General features: G+C 42.8%; 1 protein-coding gene across 9 annotated transcripts in view; it reads left to right on the plus strand.

Annotated features, from left to right (window-relative positions):
• The window catches only part of STARD13 (StAR related lipid transfer domain containing 13), a 396,772-nt gene that overhangs the window by 159,356 nt on the left and 217,903 nt on the right, over nucleotides 1-19,513 (plus strand). Inside the window, exon 1 of one of the 9 annotated variants that reach the window (XM_081551847.1) lies at nucleotides 983-1,417. The exons of 6 other annotated variants lie outside the window; for them this stretch is intronic. In XM_081551847.1, the coding sequence (XP_081407973.1) occupies nucleotides 1,294-1,417 (124 nt within the window). In that variant the 5' untranslated portion in view covers nucleotides 983-1,293. Of the gene's footprint in view, nucleotides 1-982; nucleotides 1,418-19,513 lie in introns of those variants that run through there. 2 more of the 9 variants (XM_081551849.1, XM_081551850.1) reach the window with 2 other exon arrangements.

Here is a 19,513-nt window from a genome sequence, read left to right on the forward strand (position 1 = left end):
AAAAAACAACAACAGCTGACTAAATTCTTGTTCTTATTTAGCATCCGATACAAAGGCAATTTTGTATTTTTTGTAAATTGATTTTCAAGCAATTTTACTGTTTAAATAATTCAGAAATTCTGTTTTGAAATAATTTAGCTTCTCTAGCCAAACTTGAGATGTATGACATTATCACATCTGACATCGTTGAATACATCAGATGTCGTAGTTCTCCAACCCCTTTAAAAGCAAAGCTTTGAGAAGAGGAGGACACCCTGAGGCCGGAGCTAGCCTTGTCTTCACCTTTTGAGAGAGGCTTTAGAGCCCAGGGAAATGACTTGAACACCAACTCTTCAGGTATTTCTTAGAGTAGGTATATTTCCTGCCTTGTCCCTGCAAGAGTCAGGGTTAATTTCAAATTATAAGCTTACTTCATGTTATCGGCTAAAATGCTTTTATCTTCACATTTCACTTCCTCATAATACCTACTTTTCTAACTGTATACAGATTTTAATGCTTTACCAGAATATGCAAGTTTATTTTATGTAGGCTTCTCATGGTTTGACCTTAATATTTACAGGTTAAGTTTCCTCACACTCAATGACTATGCAATGAATAAATAATTTTAGTTTGATTGTAGATTGCAGCCTGAAAATCATTTCATTTATGAAACCAGGAAAGACTTCTGTTAAGAGCACCAGTATCTAACTCCATAAAGGCCAAACTGAGGAGCCCATTTCAAGTGACTTGAATTCAGGAAAACCATGATGAGCTTTTTCGGCACCAGCTGTGGCTTAGCATAAAATTTTTGTAATGGTTGTAACGGTGGCGGTTTCTGTGAGTGAAAAATGGAAAGTATCGAGAAATGGGAGGAATATGGTTCAGCCCCTGGTGGAAACTCCGTAAATGGGGGCCCATCCGAACCAGGCTGTCAGATTTAGGGGAGGGAGGGAGGAAGAGAAAGCTCGCTGGGGGAAGGAGTGGGGCGCCAGACCGTCCCGGAGAGAGGGGGGAGGGAAGAACGGGAGGGGACGGGAGCGGAGGAGCGCCGAGCCGAGGGAGGGAGGAGAGGGAAAGTGGGAACAGAGTAGAGGAGTGGACCGAGCGCAGAGGTGCCCTTGCGCGGCGCGCGCAGTGGAGACGCATCCCGGCCGCAGCGCGGGAAGGCGGAGGTCCCATGTCGCGCCCCCGGCTGGTCCCGGGACCCCAGCGTGAGTCCCGCGTCTGGCGACCCGAGTCGCCGGGAGTCTGAGCTGCGGGCCACGCGGGAGTGGCGGTGGCAAGCCAGCTGGTCGTTATGAGGAAGGATCTAAAATGACCGGCAAGCGGAAACCTCTCCAAACGCAGCTCAGGCGGTCAATCAGTGAGCAGTTGCGGGACTCCACTGCCAGAGCCTGGGATCGTCTGTGGAAAAATGTCCGGGAGAGACGGCTGGCAGGTCGGTGCCCCCAAGACTCGGGACTGCGCAGGGGCAGGAGGAGGCGCGGGCCGCGTCGCCCGCCCCGGCCCACCGTCCCGCCGCCGCTCTGGGCTCCCTACACAGGTTTTCTGAGCCCCGGGTTGGGTGGAGAAGGCTGCTCGCACCACCCTCGCTGGATCTGGTCGGAGCGCCCACGCTCACCGCGCTCAGTCTTTGCGCGCGCTGGACCTGGTGGTGGGTGTGGGCTCCGCCCCGCGCGCGCTGACAGTCTGGCGGGGCGCTGCGCTCCCGGCGTGGAGCCGGCGTGGGGGTTACCTGGGGAGTCTTTCTTAAGTGGCCGCTTTTCCTGGGCTGGCCCCGGCTCCGCCGCTATCCACCCTTCCTAGCCTAGTGAATGAATGAGTGCCCAGCCCAAGAGGCCCTCCGGGAGAGTGGTCCCTCTCCCAGCTTCGCCTTTTCCACGACGGACGCGTCCACCGCCTGTGTGGGAGGAGGAGTCAGACAAGGCCAGGGAGCCTACCCAAGGCTCTGGGAGACAGATGTTTACGGGGTAGAAGGGGAGGATTTGGGGACAGATGGACAGTGGTTGGTGCTGGCTGATAGCTGCCCACCACCTCTGTCCAGCTGTGGATCAGGCTTTCCTCACTTTGGGGCTGCGAAAGAGGGGCGTCCCTTTTGGAATCCATTGCTCATGAATCAGAGGAAAAGAAGAGGTGATTATTCCGAGCCAAGAGGTCCTTAAGAATCCTTGCTTCGGTCAGAAGGCCAGTCCCCTCCTTAGCTCTCTCCCCAGCTTCCTGGCTGTGGTCTTTCTTCTGGGCATGCTCCTTGGAGCCACCACCTCGTAGGGCCAGGGATGTAGGAAGTGATGTGAGTCTTCTCAGAGTCCATGCTGGAGCATTAGGTCTGGTCAGTCACCACATCATACCTGCCACAATAAGGGAAGGAAGCCCTACTCCACAGCACCCTCGCCAGGCAGTGTAGGATTTAGGACTGCTTTCCCCAAGTGTTAGCAGCTGGAAGATATTTCTGGAATTGAGGGCATGTGGATGGAAGGGCCCCCTGAGCTGACCGATAGTGAGTCTCTGGATCTTCTGGTCTCCTCTCTCTCCAGCAGCATCTCCTGAGTGGGCCAGTGACCACAGGGGTGGAAGAGAGGTTAGGAGAAGAAGAAGGGGTGACGCTTGAACAGAGGGCAGGGCTGCCAAGGGTGGGATGGAAGAGTTAACCTCCTCTGGGCTCCTCCCCCTTGTTCCTCTTGAAGAGCTATAGAAGTCCTTTGCAAGATGTTCTGCCCTTTCTCCCATGCAGCCACATCTCTCCATCAGTCTGACAGCATTCTCCAGTAGATGCCCAAAGTCTGTGTCTCCTTGAGCTGGATCTTTATCAACCTAACTGGTCAAATTAGAAGTGAGGATTATAGATGGTTCCAACATTCCATAGTGTCAGCATAGACTGGTCATCCTGTAGTTTCTCTCCAATACAGCAGCCCATTTAATAAGCACCCAAGAAATAAACAGATTTTGCAGTCTGAACCCAGAAATAAGTTGTGGTAACCCAGTAGTTTTACTGTTGACTTTTAAGACCTGTATGTTCGCTGCAGACCTCAATTAATAACAATTAATAACTTTCCTGGTTATCATGCTAAATTGTATGATATACATGATGGATGGTGTTAGAGAAATTATTGTGGTCTAGTAAACTTTTGTTGCTTCATAACTGCAGAATGCTTACTGCAAAGGTCTCCTTCATAGCTTGTTATTAAGTTTGTTAAGTTTGTTAAATCAATGGATCCTCAGGAAACAAGTCTTTCCAGGAGGGCTGCCAAGGCTGTGCTGGGTTTTTATAGAAGCTGAGGCCAAGGATGACTGCAGCCTTGTCTTTTTAAAAAGGAGATCTGGGAAGGAAGAGAGCATAATGTAAAGTCTGAAAACCATTGCGATTTTCCAGGGAAGTCATATATTCATACTGATTTTAGACACTGCAGTTTAGTTAGAGCATTGGAGAGAAAAAGTTTTGATTCTGGAAAGTAAGCAATAGGTAGAGATTTTTAAGATAATGAAATATAGACATTAAGACTAAAAGTGGCTTCAGAATGGTTAAGTATAAGAGTTCTCTCAGAGTAGTGTAATTATTTTTTTTAAATAGTGACATGAGGTTTTAAAATGTTTAATTAGAATATTAATATCTGCTTACCCATAATCTGCTTGCCACTCTGCTAACAGCAGATGCCAGCAGGTTATTCAACTGGGACCAAACAATCCCCTGTGAAGAGACTTCAACCTCTGCTTCTCTAAGCGAGCTGGGATGCCTGCCACAAAACCAAGCCAACTCCATGAAGGAGCTTTTAGATGCAAATTGATTTTCTTTGGTTTTCTTGCAAAGGTAGCTAAAATATGGAACTTTGGCTATGAGACACTGAAATACTTACGTTATTAATGTTGGCATAAATTCTAGGTGAAAGTGTTTTTCATTCGTAAAAGCCTTCTTTATATGGTTTACTTCACAGTATCATAATAACCAATATGAGTGTACCCCAGAGAGAATCTGCCCCCTCAAGGGATATTATGGGGCTACTGGCTTTTTTTATTCTGTATTTTTCTATCAAATAAAAGTTTTGTGCTGGTACTTCTTTAATTTCCCTAAAATTTTCTTCTTTTTCTTCTTTCAGTATTTATTTGCTTATTTAGCTGTGCCAGGTCTTAGTTGTGGCAGGCATGTGGGATCTAGTTTCCTGACCAGGGATCAGACCCTGGCCCCCTGCAATGGGAGTGTGGAGTCTTAGCCACTGGACCACCAGGGAAGTCCCACCTAAAATTTTCTTCCTGTTACACTTAGTCAATAGAACAGTATTCAAAGTGCTTTATAACAAACTTGTATTTGTTGTCTGGAGCATTATGAAGGTATCTGATGCTCTCTTTTGCTTTTTAACATCCTGAGGCAAGAAATCCTTATTCTAACTCACTTTTCTCTTCATGAACGTCTGCCTTGTCAATGTGACAAAAAGATTAGTAGAACTGTTTAAACATAGTGAAGCCTGTAGATTTATGTGTGGTGGGACCATATTTAGGAAGGAGTCTCCTAATGTTCATCACAATGATACAAATAATGAAGCTGATAAAAGGATAAGGTTTTGAATGATGTTCAAATATGTTCACTTCATTACAAAATTATACAAAGGAGTTATTGGTAAAGAAGAACTGATACTGGGAGCTCTTCTTGGGCTTTCCAGTTCTGGAGTAGCTGCCAGATTTTCATCAGATTGTGGTGTTTTTGCCAACATGTACTTCTTAATTACCGAAGACTCTAATCCTCGTAAGGGTCAATGAGAGTTTTTCTCACCTGTCATCTCAATATTGATCATTGTAATAATGGTGGTAATTGTTGTTTATTCCCGAGATGACAAAGTTAGTTAGTGTTCAAACAAGTGTTCTGATTCAAGTTGTCAGAAGTCAAAGGTCACCTGTGCCCACTTTGTGTTATACCACACTGCCTCTCCATGGGCCTTATGGAGACACATGGACCTCAACTCCTTTCTCCAAGTCTCTCTGTCATTTGCAATTAGTTTTAAAAAGAATAAGTAAATTAATTGGAAAAATTGCTCTTTCCCCCTGCAGTGACAAGGAGAAGCCTATGCACCAAATGCTTGCCCCCTAGTCATCCTATTGGGCTGGGTGGTGTATGGGCTCATAGAGAGTTGAAACAAACAAACAGCCATATATCTGCCTTGCTGGGGCCCTTATGTGTGTGCTCTGCCCATCACCATCGCTGCAAGAAGCCAAAGGCCTCAAGAAAGAAATGTTGTCATAAAGCCTCAACGCAGGTTTCTTCAAGGTGGTTGCGTGACAGGTTCATCGGCCTCTCCAGTTCCCTAATCAGCCACCACTGATGACAGTTCTTAACCTTTATAGCATCATTAAATTCTCTAGGCAGAAGCACACCCTTTAGCTTTTGGTGTTTGTAAGCAGCTTCCTCGGTGGCTCAGCAGTAAAGAATCCGCCTATGATGCAAAAGACACAGAAGACCCCGGGTTCAATCCCTGGGTCAAGAAGGTCCCCAGGAGGAGGGCATGGCAACCCACTCCAGTGTTCTTACCTGGAGACTCTCATGGACAGAGGAGCCTGGTGGCCTATAGTCCATAGGGTCACACAGAGTCGGACACAACTAAAGTGACCAAGTATGCACGCAAGCAGCTTGAACTACTTCTAAAACGCTAAGGTCTGAAAAATATCAAAAAAATCAGTTTTCTGAAGCTTTCTGCTCCTTTATTGAAACCTAACTATTTTGATAGAGATGTAATCCATATATTTGATTCCTTTATACTCACATAACGATATTTAGGTAGGTTGTGAACTAATTGATGTTGAAGTCTTGATCTCTTTCATTGTCTCATTCTAAATCATTTCTCTTAGACACAGGACGTTATATTGCTGCCCAAAATAAACTAACCTAAAGCACTGAAAAGTTTGAGTTTTGTTAGAAATGCTAATTCCACCAAATTTCAGTGAGTTCTTGTCATGTTAAAACAGGTTTATTCATCCTCAAAGTCAACAGCAGCATCCTGTGATGTGATGTAAACATGAGATTGGGACTTTAATGCAGAGTGAGATCAAGAATAGAACACGGGCCATAAAAATGTTCCCTATTAAAATCTAAATGCGTTCCATGATAGCAAGAAATATGGGATCAGGATGATACTAGCTGATCCTTTTCATTTGTTTTATATATGTTTTTCCTTTTTATTCTCACTTTACCGTAAAGAACACCCCATCCTACTCTGTTGGCTTTTTACTTTTTAAACATCTCTTGAAAAGGGAATACATTTAGATTTGATTTATATTAACAATAACAAAAAAAATCTGAGTCAGGTAAATATACAATGAAAATCAGAGAAAGAGAGCACATTACCTGTGCCAGGGTTCTTCTCACCCTTAGCTACCCACAGGGTGACCTGGAGCATTTCAGAAACATGAATGTTTCACCGCCTCACAGAGACTCTGATTCAGTTCACTTAGGGTCCAGGGATCAGTATTTTTTAAAGCTTTGCAGATGGTTCCAGTGCACAGTCCAGGTTCAGAATCACTGACTTGTGTTAACTACCATATGATAACTCACAGAAGTCTGTGTCTAGTACTGATGCAAGATCATAGTCTAAGTCCTTAAGAGAAGTTTTGCTTAAGTGAAGTTGGAATGAGCTTGTTATTTTACAGGGACAGAGGGAAAAAAGGCCAGTTTTCCTGGAGCATAAGAAAAAAGGTGGTACAAGTAGGTGGTAGGAGATCACGTCAGAGGTATGGGTAGAGCCAAGCTATAAGATCAAGTTGGGCTTTGTTGCCAGGGCAAGGAGGTTGGATTTAGTTCTACATGTGATAAGCAAGTTTCCCTGGTGGCTCAGAGGGTAAAGAATCCGCCTGCAATTTGGAAGACCTGGGTTAAATCCCTGGGTTGGGAAGATCCCCTAGAGAAGGGAATGGCAACCCACTCCAGTATTCTTGTCTGGAGAATTTCATGGACAGGGGAACCTGGCAGGCTGCAGTCCATGGGGTCAAAAGAGTCAAACATGACTGAGCAATAAGCAACGGATTTTAAACAGAGGAGAGACAGGACAAGAATAAGTTATTACTGGAGTGGTCTAGGTGAGAGAGAAACAGTGACACAGGTGGGAGTGATAGTCATGGAAATGGAGAGAATGGGACAGATTTGGAGTATGTCTTGAAAGTAGGACAGCAATGCTGACATTTTTAGTTGGAGGTTGATGGAGAGGGTTCAAGAGCCCTTAGGTTTGTAAAGCCATGGGCTGAGATGGGGACAAGTGGCATATTTGTATCTTGCAGTTGCAAGAGACACTTTTTTCTTTTTTTTGCATAAGCCAGATGAAGAGTAAGTTCTCCTTTGGCCAAATTAGGGCAAAGGTGCCTATTAGATCAGAGAAGGCAATGGCACCCCACTCCAGTACTCTTGCCTGGGAAACCCCATGGACAGAAGAGCCTGGTAGGCTGCAGCCCATGGGGTCGCGGAGAGTTGGACACGACTGAGCGACTTCACTTTCACTTTTCACTGTCATGCACTGGAGGAGGAAATGGCAACCCACTCCAGTATTCTTGCCTGGAGAATCCCAGGGATGGGGGAGCCTGGAGGGCTGCCGTCTATGGGGTCGCACAGAGTCGGACACGACTGACGCGACTAAGCAGCAGCAGCAGCCTATTAGATTCCAATGTGTGTGTGTGTGTGTGTGTGTGTGTGTGTGTGCGCGCTCAGTCGCTCAGTTGTGTCCAACTCTTTGAAACCCCATGGACTGTAGCCCGCCAGACTCCTCTGTCCATGGAGTTTCCCAGGAAAGAATACTAGAATGGGGGGCCATTTCCTTCTCCAGGGGATCATCCCAACCCAGGGATTGAACCCATGTCTCTTGCATCTCCTGCATTGGCAGATGGATTCTTTACCACTGTGCCACCCAGGAAGCCCCATTAGATATCCTAAGTAGATGTCAAAGATTTAGATGTACAAGGAAAGTTTTGGGAGAAAAGTCAAACGCAGAGATAGAAATCTGAGAGTTATTGGCATATGACTATTATAGAGTAAAGCCTTTGGACTGGATGGGATTACTTAGGAAGAGAATATAGTTAAGAGGAGATGCCAAGGACCAAGCCCTAGAGTATCTTTTATTTAGAGAACAATATTTGGACATGAACTGTATGTACATATACATGTGCTAAATTTCTGGAGAATAAGCAAAAGCATCCCTGTTCCTAAACCAGCCTTCTGGTGACTGAATAATAGTAGTGATATATTAAATAATCTTTAGTGGCAGATTTACTTGATCCCAGAACTGTTGATGAATAAAAAATAATCATAAAAATATATCTCACTTTATTAATAAAATGTGCATTTTAAATTTAAAAATGATATTGCAAGGTAAATTTTAAATAGCATTTAAAAGACTTCTTAAGGTTGCCCCCATAAAAATTAAAATATACTTGATTAGATAAAAATGGTCTTAGAAGGAATACATCTATGGTTACTGTGACTTGTTGGCCCCATGTGTGATGGGGTAAAAAGTTTATATTGGAAAGGTGATTTCTCCAGTGTCTTGATATCTAGGAGTAGGCTAATCAAAGTTTAGCTTTTAAGAAAGGTTCCATACTATATTGAATTTTCCAAGACTGCATCCATTTGCTGACCTTTACCAATTATGGTCTTTCCATAATAAAGATGATTGAAGGGAAATTTCTCAGAGAAAAATAGGTAACAAAGTCTTTTAAGTTTTTGTGTTTGTAATGAGGATAACTTAAATATGACCTAATCTACAATATGCTGCCTAACCCTTGGAAGTAACGGTTTCCTCCTAGAGCTGGAGCAAAGAAAGGACCGTGTTCATTATTTGTGTGTGGTTGCTCTGAATAGGAGACAGGAGCCCTACCAGTTGGCCAAAATTCCTTAAGAAGACCATCTGATATCATTTTTGTTAGTCACCAAGCTGATCACTTACTTGCACATGGAGCACATCTAATGAAATTAATATATATTCTCTTTTTTCTTTTTCAATCTTCTGTTGAACAAAACAACTTAGGGGTTTATCCAACGGTATATTTCTATTCTACCCTTTTGCAAATTTGTGTGTGTGTGCTTAGTCGCTCAGTCGTGTCCAACTCTTTGTGACACCATGGACTGTAGCCTGCCAGTCTCCTTTGTCCATGGGGATTCTCCAGGCAAGAATACTAGAGTAGGGTTGCCATGCCCTCCTCCAGGGGACCTTTCCAACCCAGGGATTGAACCTCCCGCATTGCAGGCAAATTCTTTACCATCTGAGCCACTAGGGAAGCCCATTTTGCAAGTTTAGGGATATTGCAAAATGAAAACAAGCATGATTTGAAGAGTGTTGCAATGTTCCTGGACTGGCGCTTTTTTTTTTTCCCCAAAATCCTTGAGTGTTTAGTCCTAAAGCAATCGAGTTGAAGGACAAACATTTTTGTCATGTTTGTATTTAGTCAATAAGTATTTATTGAGCCATGAAATAGCATCCTTGTCAAAGCATGTTGGGACTGTAGTGCAGGATATTAATTCAGGACTGTGGTTTTATCCTGGTAAAGCACAAAAATTTTATCTATTATGCTGCCCAAATCATTTAACTCATCTATTTAACCAGAAATAGAACAGGCTTCCAGAAAGTGCTACAGGACAGTATAGAATGCACCATGACTACACAATATTGTATTTGCAAACCTGCTGTGTCAAGCTATCTTATCTTCTCAGGCAGAATATTTCCTTAGTAACATTTTTATCTAAGATAAAATGTTCAGAACCTTATGGTTCTGTTATTTTGTGTAGTGGGGCATATTTTAATCTATATTTCATCATGGCATGCCATGGTTGTTGAATACTTCTTTCTCCTTCCTATATATGAAATTAAATGAACCACAGAGATAATTGTACAACCTTGTGAAAGGTGATACATTTACCAGCAGTGATTTTAACTGAGAATCTTATATGCTTCTTATCCTTTCTACATCTGGATAAAGTGAAAACATATCCAGTTCTCTTGAAGGATCTTTAAAAGTGTTTTCCACTGAAATTTAATAATTGCCATTAGAATAATGTCCTTAAAATACAAATATTTTAATATATGGAAGGTGTGACTGTGTAAGTTAAACTTATCTACTGCTGCATAAGAATGTATGGTTTGTCACAATGGCATCGCAAAGATGGCTTCTCTTTTTTGCCTGATGCTGAGTTGCATTCATTGCAGACCTCTTGAAAAACATGATGGATTGCATGTATCTTAGCCAAGAGGAGTTGTCCCCATGGTCTTGGAAATAAATTACATCTTTATTTTAGTCCCAAGAAGATTTCATAAGCAATAGGCTTAAAGAGGAGCAATTGTTAGAATGAAGATAAGTGGGGAAAAAAGAAGCTTTTACATATTTCAACCATTGTCTTATAGGCTGTTTTATTCTTTTTGAAAGAAGAAGAGCAGCTTTATGATAAGTATTTGATTTCTAGTTCTTGAATCTAAATCAAAGCAACAACGACAAATGAAAAATTATTCTTAACCATTTAGAGAACACCGTAGTGGTGGAAAAAGGATTGAAGCTATTTGAGATATCATCATTTGTATAAAATCACAGCTGTGTAATGGTAATTAACATCTGTGAAATTAGCATCAGTTCAGCCATAAGATTGATATAAATGTTTGGCATAGCTATGGCTACAGTGCTGGGAACATAGATTTCCTAATATCTTGAAGGCATGTTGTTTTACTTTCGTTGTGTACAATGTAATGGAAGGTGGGGGTTAGCGGTGTTCAGGCATGATGAAAGATTACTGGCATACATCAGAGTCTAGTGGTTAAGAGCAGGGGACCCCAACTCCTGGGCTGCAGGCCAGTATCCCCATCTGGGTTACACAGCAGCAGGTGAGCGTTGGTCTGGAGAGCAAGCAAAACTTCATTTGCTGCTCCCCATCGTTCACATTACTGTCTGAACCATCCCCTCCCCACCCCATCTGTGGAAAAATTGTCTTCCACAAAACCGATCCCTGGTGCCAAAAAGTCTGAGGACCACTGGTTAAGAGCAGTTACTGGAGCAAGGCTACGTGGGTTTAAATCCTGCCTCCACCATCTACTCAGTGGGTCCTTGGGCAAGATAAATAATCTTGATGTTCCTAAATTTCCCCATCTTTAAAAAGGAGGACAGTTCAGTTCAGTTGCTCAGTCATGTCAGACTCTCTGCAACCCCATGAATCGCAGCACGCCAGGCCTCCCTGTCCATCACCAACTCCCAGAGTTTACCCAAACCCATGTCCATCAAGTCAGTGATGCCACCCAACCATCCCATCCTCTGTCGCCCCCTTCTGCTCCTGCCCCCAATCCTACCCAGCATTAGGGTCTTTTCCAGTGAGTCAACTCTTCGCATGAGATGGCCAAAGTATTGGAGTTTCAGCTTCAACATCAGTCCTTCCAATGAACACCCAGGACTGATCTCCTTTAGGATGGACTGGTTGGATCTCCTTGCAGTCCAAGGGACTCTCAAGAGTCTTCTCCAACACCACAGTTCAAAAGCATCAGTTCTTCGGCACTCAGCTTTCTTCACCGTCCAACTCTCATATCCATACATGACCACTGGAAAAACCATAGCCTTGACTAGACAGACCTTTGTTAGCAAAGTAATGTCTCTGCTTTTAAATATGCTGTCTAGGTTGGTCACAACCTTCCTTCCAAGGAGTAAGCGTCTTTTAATTTCATGGCTGCAATCACCATCAGCAGTGATTCTGGAGCCCCAAAAAATAAAGTCTGACACTGTTTCCACTGTTTCCCCATCTATTTCCCATGAAGTGATGGGACCAGATGCCACGATCTTAGTTTTCTGAATGTTGAGCTTTAAGCCAACTTTTTCACTCTCCTCTTTCACTTTCAAGAGGCTCTTTAGTTCTTCTTCACTTTCTGCCATAAGGGTGATGTCATCTGCATATCTGAGATAATTGATATTTCTCCCGGCAATCTTGATTCCAGCTTGTGTTTCTTCCAGCCCAGCATTTCTCATGATGTACTCTGCATATAAGTTAAATAAGCAGGGTGACAATGTACAGCCTTGACGTACTCCTTTTCCTATTTGGAACCAGTCTGTTGTTCCATGTCCAGTTCTAACTGTTGCTTCCTGACCTGCATACAGGTTTCTCAAGAGACAGGTCAGAAGGTCTGTTATTCCCATCTCTTTCAGAATTTTCCAGAGTTTATTGTGATCCACACAGTCAAAGGCTTTGGCATAATCAATAAAGCAGAAATAGATGTTTTTCTGGAACTCTCTTGCTTTTTCGATGATCCAGCAGATGTTGGCAATTTGATCTCTGGTTCCTCTGCCTTTTCTAAAAGCAGCTTGAACGTCTGGAAGTTCACGGTTCACGTATTGCTGAGGACAAGCATAGTACTTATCTCATAGGGCTATCCTGAGGATTAAATGAGTTAATATTTTCAAAGCATTTAGCATGTCTGACTCCTTAATTAACATTGTATAAGAGTTTATTTTAAAAAATACATATAGATGGATATAGATGCATAGATGCATCCTCTGTGAAGAATAGACATGCTTTCTGATAAGCAAGAGATGCTTTTTGCTCTAGGCTTAAACCACACACTCGCTTCATACCTGGATTCATCTGCCTTGTTTCCGTATCTTATGGACCCATTCTATATACCATGTTCAGGGATTTCCAAGAGCTAAGAGATTAGTTTGCTCTGAATGAAATTAAAAAAAATCAAATAGTACATATGTTGCTAGCATGGTAGGCAGCATCTCGTGCAAGTCCATTAGTGTTATAGCATGAATCATTCATCATACTAACATTTTATCTTTCTGAAAGATCATCAATTACAGTTTGTTCATCAAAATACCATCAGCTTTAAAGCTGTGTAACCGAGAATTCGTTCCCATGTCCTTGGCCTAAATGGAATTTGATTAAATGAGAGAAGTTGGACTAGATAATGTCTAAGGCCCTATTTAACTTTAAAGATCAATGAGTCTATAAAACTAGGCTGTGTGTCTAAAGGAAGCTTAATGCCCTGAGTCTTAGTTCCTTTTCTGTCTGCATTTCATTGGATGTTTCGATAGACTAGGAAAGGGCAGAACCCCAGAAGTATACCCCAGGATGCCTGCCGATGTCATTTCCCATGCCTCTTTGGTTACCTAATTTCCATCAACTGCAGCAACTTAATTGGTACTTTCTGTTGTTGGAATGATACTTTCTGTTATTGGAACTACATCTGCCAGAATTGGAAAAGGAACGAGGAGGAGAACAAGCTAAGAGTCCAGGGCCTGCAGTCACCAGTAGAATCTCTCTGAACCACACACAGGCAGGGCCCAGTGCTCAGACTGGCCCCACACTTGATTTAAGGCTCACTGTTACAATCTTGAAATTATTAATAATTTTTGAATGAAGGGCCCACATTTTTATTTTATGGGTAGAGCAAATGATGTAGCTAATCCTGCATTCAGGAGAAACCAGTCTCTTGTATAGTCATGTCTTGATTGGTGAGTTCACTCTCATTGATGATTTGGTGTTATTTAAGATAAAACTGACTTGTAAAATCACAGGACATTAGATCTGGAAGGAATCTGCAAGCTTTTCCTGGAGCATCTATAGTCTACAGTCCATATCTTCTGTGCCCCATGCTGTTGGGAAGGTGATCTCCCAAAAGAGAAGTTATTTGTTTTCTCTTATTGTTTATTGATTCTGGCAGCATTATTATGAAATAAGGCAATAATTTTACCCCTGGTGTTTGCAGAGTTATAATGATTATATTTTGTTACTACATATATTGAAGCAAATATTTTAATAGTTTTTTAAAAGTATTTCATTGCTTAGGTAAAATAGGAGGTTGGGACAAATTGCCCGCTTGTGGTATGCTAAATTTTCAGATCCACGGCTTGTTTTTTAAAACAACTTAATTAATATGTTTCTTAATTAAAAATTTATTTACAATATCCATAATAGGTTATTCATTAAACCACTGCTATTAAAACCATTAAGGCTATTTCCCATTTAGATTTCACCTAGGACTACTTACTAAGAACAGGAAATTAGGAGGGGTAGTAATAAAGCCTATCATTTATCACCAGGGATTCCCAGCACATATCTACGAACATTTTATTTTATCATGATGTCCATCTATCTCTGTGAAGAATACTAAAGTTGATGGAGTCTAGTCTCATAATGTTGCATAGGTTAGAGCCTCCTTTGCTATGTCTAAAAGTCCCCATTTAATGATATATAAAAAAAAAAGAAAAACAAAACAAAAGAAGACGTGTTTCCTTATTCAAAAGTTAGGTTCATTATTTAATGCAAAGTATTTGCACAATTGAATAAAAAGGAGAGTGTGTGCATTTTCATTTTCTCTTGAGCTACTTCAAACAAGAATGTGTTTGCGTAGTCCTGAATAGGAAAAAAGTAGGCAGATTCAGCTACCCTGAATTGGACCCTATTGTAAGCCAGGCATTGTGCTAAGGCTTCACGTGTTTTCTCATTTGATGCCCAGGCTTCAGAGCAAGTACTCCCAGTGTCCCTGTTAGCGCACAGAGAAGCTTGCTGTGATTTAGAAAAAAGCTTCCACTCTGGGCGGAGAATGAGAAAACTATTAGAAACTGCCTTCTCTGAGAAAGTGCAACCGCATGGGCTTGTGGCTAGGTGAGTGCACCCTGGGCTGGGATGTCCACCTCCCTGGCCCCCTTTGGCTGCTTGCTCTGTGTAGGGCACACACAGCTTACCCAGCTGAACGGTGTGACCCTGGGTACTGATACTGTCCCCACTTCACGCATGAGGAAACCCAGGCTTGGAGAGGTTAAGGAACTACTACTTGTTGTTATACAGATTTATGAGAGTGGCACATTTCGAATTATCTACAGGTCATTATAAGATCTGTGAGATTCTGATGACTCCAAGACCCACACCCCAATCACAGTCTAGCACTTAGGAAGGGGTGACTGCTTCTGGATGTTGTAGTGACCAAGCAGAACCATTTCCCCAGCCATGCCCTGGTGTCACCTCAAAGTGACCAATGTGTATAATTGATGGGAGCTGACCGTAGCATTCTGGCATCCCAGACAGGGTCCCCGTGATAATGATGATGATGATTAATGATGATCTTGAATGTTTGTATGACTCTGTACAGTTAAGTGTTTTTCCACTAGTGGCTTAAAATTAATAGGTTCTCACTAAAGTCGTTTAAGGTAGGCAGGGTGGGTGCTCTGATTTCTACTACATTATGAGACAAATGAGGATAAAAATTGTAAGCCAGCCATTGTGCTAAGGTCTCGTGTTCTTTCTTATTTGATGCCTAGGCTTCAGAGCAAGTACTGTGTGACTGTCCATGGTCCCAAGGTCAGAGAAGGCCTGGGGATTATTTGAATCCAGGCTCCTACCCCGAGCTTGCCCTTGGGATCACTTTCCTGCTGCCCTGTGTGAGCTCTGCTCTGTAAGCTCAGTCAGTTGCTGTTAATTCAACCCAGTGACTCCCAAACCTGACCAAACATCAGAATCACTGGAAAATCTCTTTAAAAAACTTTTCCCAGATCTGAGCAGTCAAAATCATCCCCAGGAGACAGTGTATATGTGTATGTATGCTGGGTTCGATCCCTGGATCAGGAAGATCCCCTGGAGAAGGAAATGGCAACCCACTCCAGTATTCTTGCCTAGAGAATCCCATGGGCAGAGGAGCCTAGTAGTCCATGAGGTCACAAGAGTCAGACATGACTTAGCGGTGAAACCACCACCACCATACGTAGGGGTGGTGGTGGGAGGGAGTGTGTAGTATGCCTTTTTTAACAAGGCTGCTAGGTGATTTTCATTGTTGTTGTGTGTGTGCAGCCTGCCTGGCACTCTCCTCTCATCAGTGACTGAAAAATGGCCCTAAAGTTTATTTCAGACTCCATGCCTTAAGCCACACAAATGTCTTCCAGTCCCAGTCCTTTTATCTCCCTTCTGCCTATGTAAATCCTACTCACTTTCAAGGACTTCCTCAAGTCCTTCCCACCTGGTCACCATCTCCCCCTTCCATAGCTGAGTGCCCTTTGGTGGGTGGGAGGACCATGAGGGTCTGCTGCGTGTCAGGCCCCGATTCAGTGCTTCTCCCCTGTCATCCTGTGAAACATCACAGCCACGTGCTCAGGTCACGATTATCATCCCCATTTTAAGGATGGGGTAAGTGAAGGAACTTAGCCGAGGCCAAAACAGCTAGTAAAGTGCAGTTTCATTCAACTTCAAGTTCATGCCTTTCCATTCACTCTGCTGAATTCTTTGTCTGGTTCTTGCCTCACCAGCAAGAGTTCTTTTGTTCTATATTAGAGAAACTTTAATAGTGAGAGTTGGACTATAAAGAAAGCTGAGTGCCAAAGAATTGATGCTTTTGAATTGTGGTGTTGGAGAAGACTCTTGAAAGTCCCTTGGACTGCAAGGAGATCAAGGACTTCTTTGATCAGTCCTGAATATTCATTGGAAGGACTGATGCTGAAGCTGAAACTCCAATACTTTGGCCACTTATGTGAAGAACCGACTCATTGTAAAAGATCCTGATGCTGGGAAAGATTGAAGGTGGGAGGAGAGGGGGACGACAGAGGATGAGATGGTTGGATGGCATCACCAACTTTAATAGACATGAGTTTGAGTAAGCCATAAACTTGAGATTAGATTCCAAGTCACAGCAAGTGACTTTTGGGTTTGCCAGTGCATTCATATGTAACTGTACCCTTCATAAGCAAAATTCCTGTTTCTGAAATCAGTCTAGAATACAAATTTGTTGAGGGAATGATGGTGCCTTATTTACCTTCAGGAGCAAAGCCTTTCCCATGAGATATAAGTGTTTGTTGGCACCCTGACTCATGGCCTCAATAACTGAAGAACATTAAAAGAATATGATTGCTCCCTCTCAAGTGCTGAGTTTACCACTGGTGGCCTCAAACTCTGCCTGCTCTACCATGAACAACCCCAACCCCAAGGTGTTTGGCACACTTGTCAGCTTTGTGGGTTTGAGCAACAAACCTTTCCCTGGCTTCCCTGGTGGCTCAGTGGTAAAGAATCCGCCTGCCATTTTAGGAGACATGGGTTTGTCCCTGGGTCAGGAAGATGCCCTGAAGAAGAAAATGGCAGCCCACTCTAGTATTCTTGCCTCAAGAATCTCATGGACAGAGGGGCCTGGTAGGCTACAGTCCATAGGTTCGCAAAAGAGTTGGACATGACTTAGTGACTGAACAATAACAACAACCTTTTCCAGTCCTCCAGCATCCTTCCAAAGTGCAATTGGGATTTTTCATTTTACAGCTGAAGGAAATGAACACAGGTGTTGTTATCACATATTAGGCTGGGGAAAATGAAGAAAACATGGTTGAAATTTAAATATTAATTTTTCATTTAAGATGGAAATGTTCCCTTTTGACCGTTAATAAAAATCATAACACTGGAGAAAATAGGTTTAGGGGGTGAAATCCTCCAAATCGTATGGGTTTTTCGTTTTCTCTACAGAGACCAACTCCAGGTTTTCATTCATTCAACTTACTTGTGGGTGTTGCACAAGTAAGTTTGCAACTCCATGGACTGTAGCCCACCAGGGTCCTCTGTCCATGGAATTTTCCAGGCAAGAATACTGGAGTGGGTTGCCATTTCCTTCTCCAAGAGATCTTCCTGGCCCAGGAATTGAACTTCCGTCTCTTGTATTGGCAGGCAGATTCTTTACCACTGAGCCACCAGGGAAGCCCTAACTTATTCAGCTAATATTTATTGAGTATCTACTACAGCAAATACTGTCCCAGTTACTTGTTCAGTGGTGAACAAACCAGACAAATTTAGCCCCCTCATTGGTCTTCCATTTAACTGGGGAAGATAGATAATAATAAATAGTAAACAAATGCATAAGATGTTAAGTGTTATAAAGAAGGACCTGGAGAATGCAAGGGAGTACTGGTTTGGATCCAGTGCTCAGAGAAGGTCTCTCTAGGAAGAGAAATTATACTCTGAGGAAGAGGAGGAGCAAGTACAATGTAAAGAAACAGAGGCATAAAGCAGCATGAGTAATTGTTCAGTATTGCTGGGGCCATGGGTCAGGAAGGGGAACCAGTGAAGGGAAGACTGGAGAGGTGGGAAGAGGCCAGATGACAAGCTTGTGGATCTCATGTGTGACTTTCAGTGCTGTATCAGATAGACAGCCTATAAATTATTTTCTAATTCCAGGACTTCATGATTTTGTGAATCCATTTTCCTTTCTCCACCAGCATGTAGTATAAGCATCACAAGCCCTTATTGATTTTTTAATGGAAAAATATGCCTTTTTTCTTACTGATCATATTAGTTTTGTTTTTTTTTAACTTTTTATTTTGTATTGGGTTATAGCCAGTTAGGGTTTCCCCGGTGGCTCAGCAGTAAAGAATCCGCCTATGATGCAGAAGATGCAGAATGCCCCAGGTTTGATCCCTGGGTCGGGAAGATTCCCTGGAGGAAGGCATGGCAATCCACTCCAGTATTATTGCCTGGAGAATCCCATGGACAGAGGATCCTGGCAGGCTACAGTCCATGGAGTCGCAAAGAATCGGACACAACTGAAGTGACTAACACACACACACATAGCCAATTAACAGACAGCGTTGTGATAGTTTCAGGAGAACAGCAAAGGGACTCAGCCATACATGCACATGTATGCATTCTCCCCCAAACCCTCCTCCCCTTTATTGATTTTATATCTATCTTTTCTAAGTTGCCTTGCTTTACAACTTGATTAATGGTTAGAGCCTCTTTTTTTTTTTCTTTTTCATTTTATTTTTATTTTTTTTAATAAATGTATTTATTTTAGTTGGGGGCTAATTACTTTACAATATTGTAATAGTTTTTGCCATACATTGACATGAATCAGCCATGGGTTTACATGTGTTCCCCTTCCTGGACCCCCCCACCCACCTCCCTCCCCATCCCATCCCTCTGGGTCATCCCATTGCCCCGGCCCTGAGCCTTTGTCTCATGCATCGAACATGGAATGGTGTTCTGTTTCACATATGATAATATACATGTTTCAATGCTATTCTCCCAGAACGTCCCACCCTCACCTTCTCCCTCAGAGTCCATATAATTGTTCTATGCATCTGTGTCTCTTATTCTGTCTTGCATATAGGGTTATCGTTACCATCTTTCAAATTCCATATATATGCATTAGTATACTGTATTGGTGCCATATGACCCAGCAATCCCACTGCTGGGCATACACACCAAAGAAACCAGAATTGAAAGAGACGCGTGTACCCCAATGTTCATCGCAGCACTGTTTACAATAGCCAGGACATGGAAGCAACCTAGATGTCCATCAGCAGACGAATGGATAAGGAAGCTATGGTACATATACACAATGGAATATTACTCAGCCACTAAAAAAATACATTTGAATCGGTTCTACTGAGATGGATGAAACTGGTTAGAGCCTCTTTTCTTGTCTGGGCGTTGCAGAGAACCTGAGGTCTTCCATGGCTCTTAAAGATGACTTCTGTTAAATTAGCAGAACCTATAGGAGCTCCTGTGAACTCCCAAGTTTCCAACCTCACTTACTGGGGCTTTTTCACTCCAAGTCTCAGTGCAGTTACTCAGATTTAA

The sequence above is a fragment of the Giraffa tippelskirchi genome, chromosome 12 (assembly GCF_054371585.1).
Source record: "Giraffa tippelskirchi isolate mGirTip1 chromosome 12, T2T-mGirTip1v1.2.pri, whole genome shotgun sequence".
Taxonomy (NCBI): domain Eukaryota; kingdom Metazoa; phylum Chordata; class Mammalia; order Artiodactyla; family Giraffidae; genus Giraffa; species Giraffa tippelskirchi.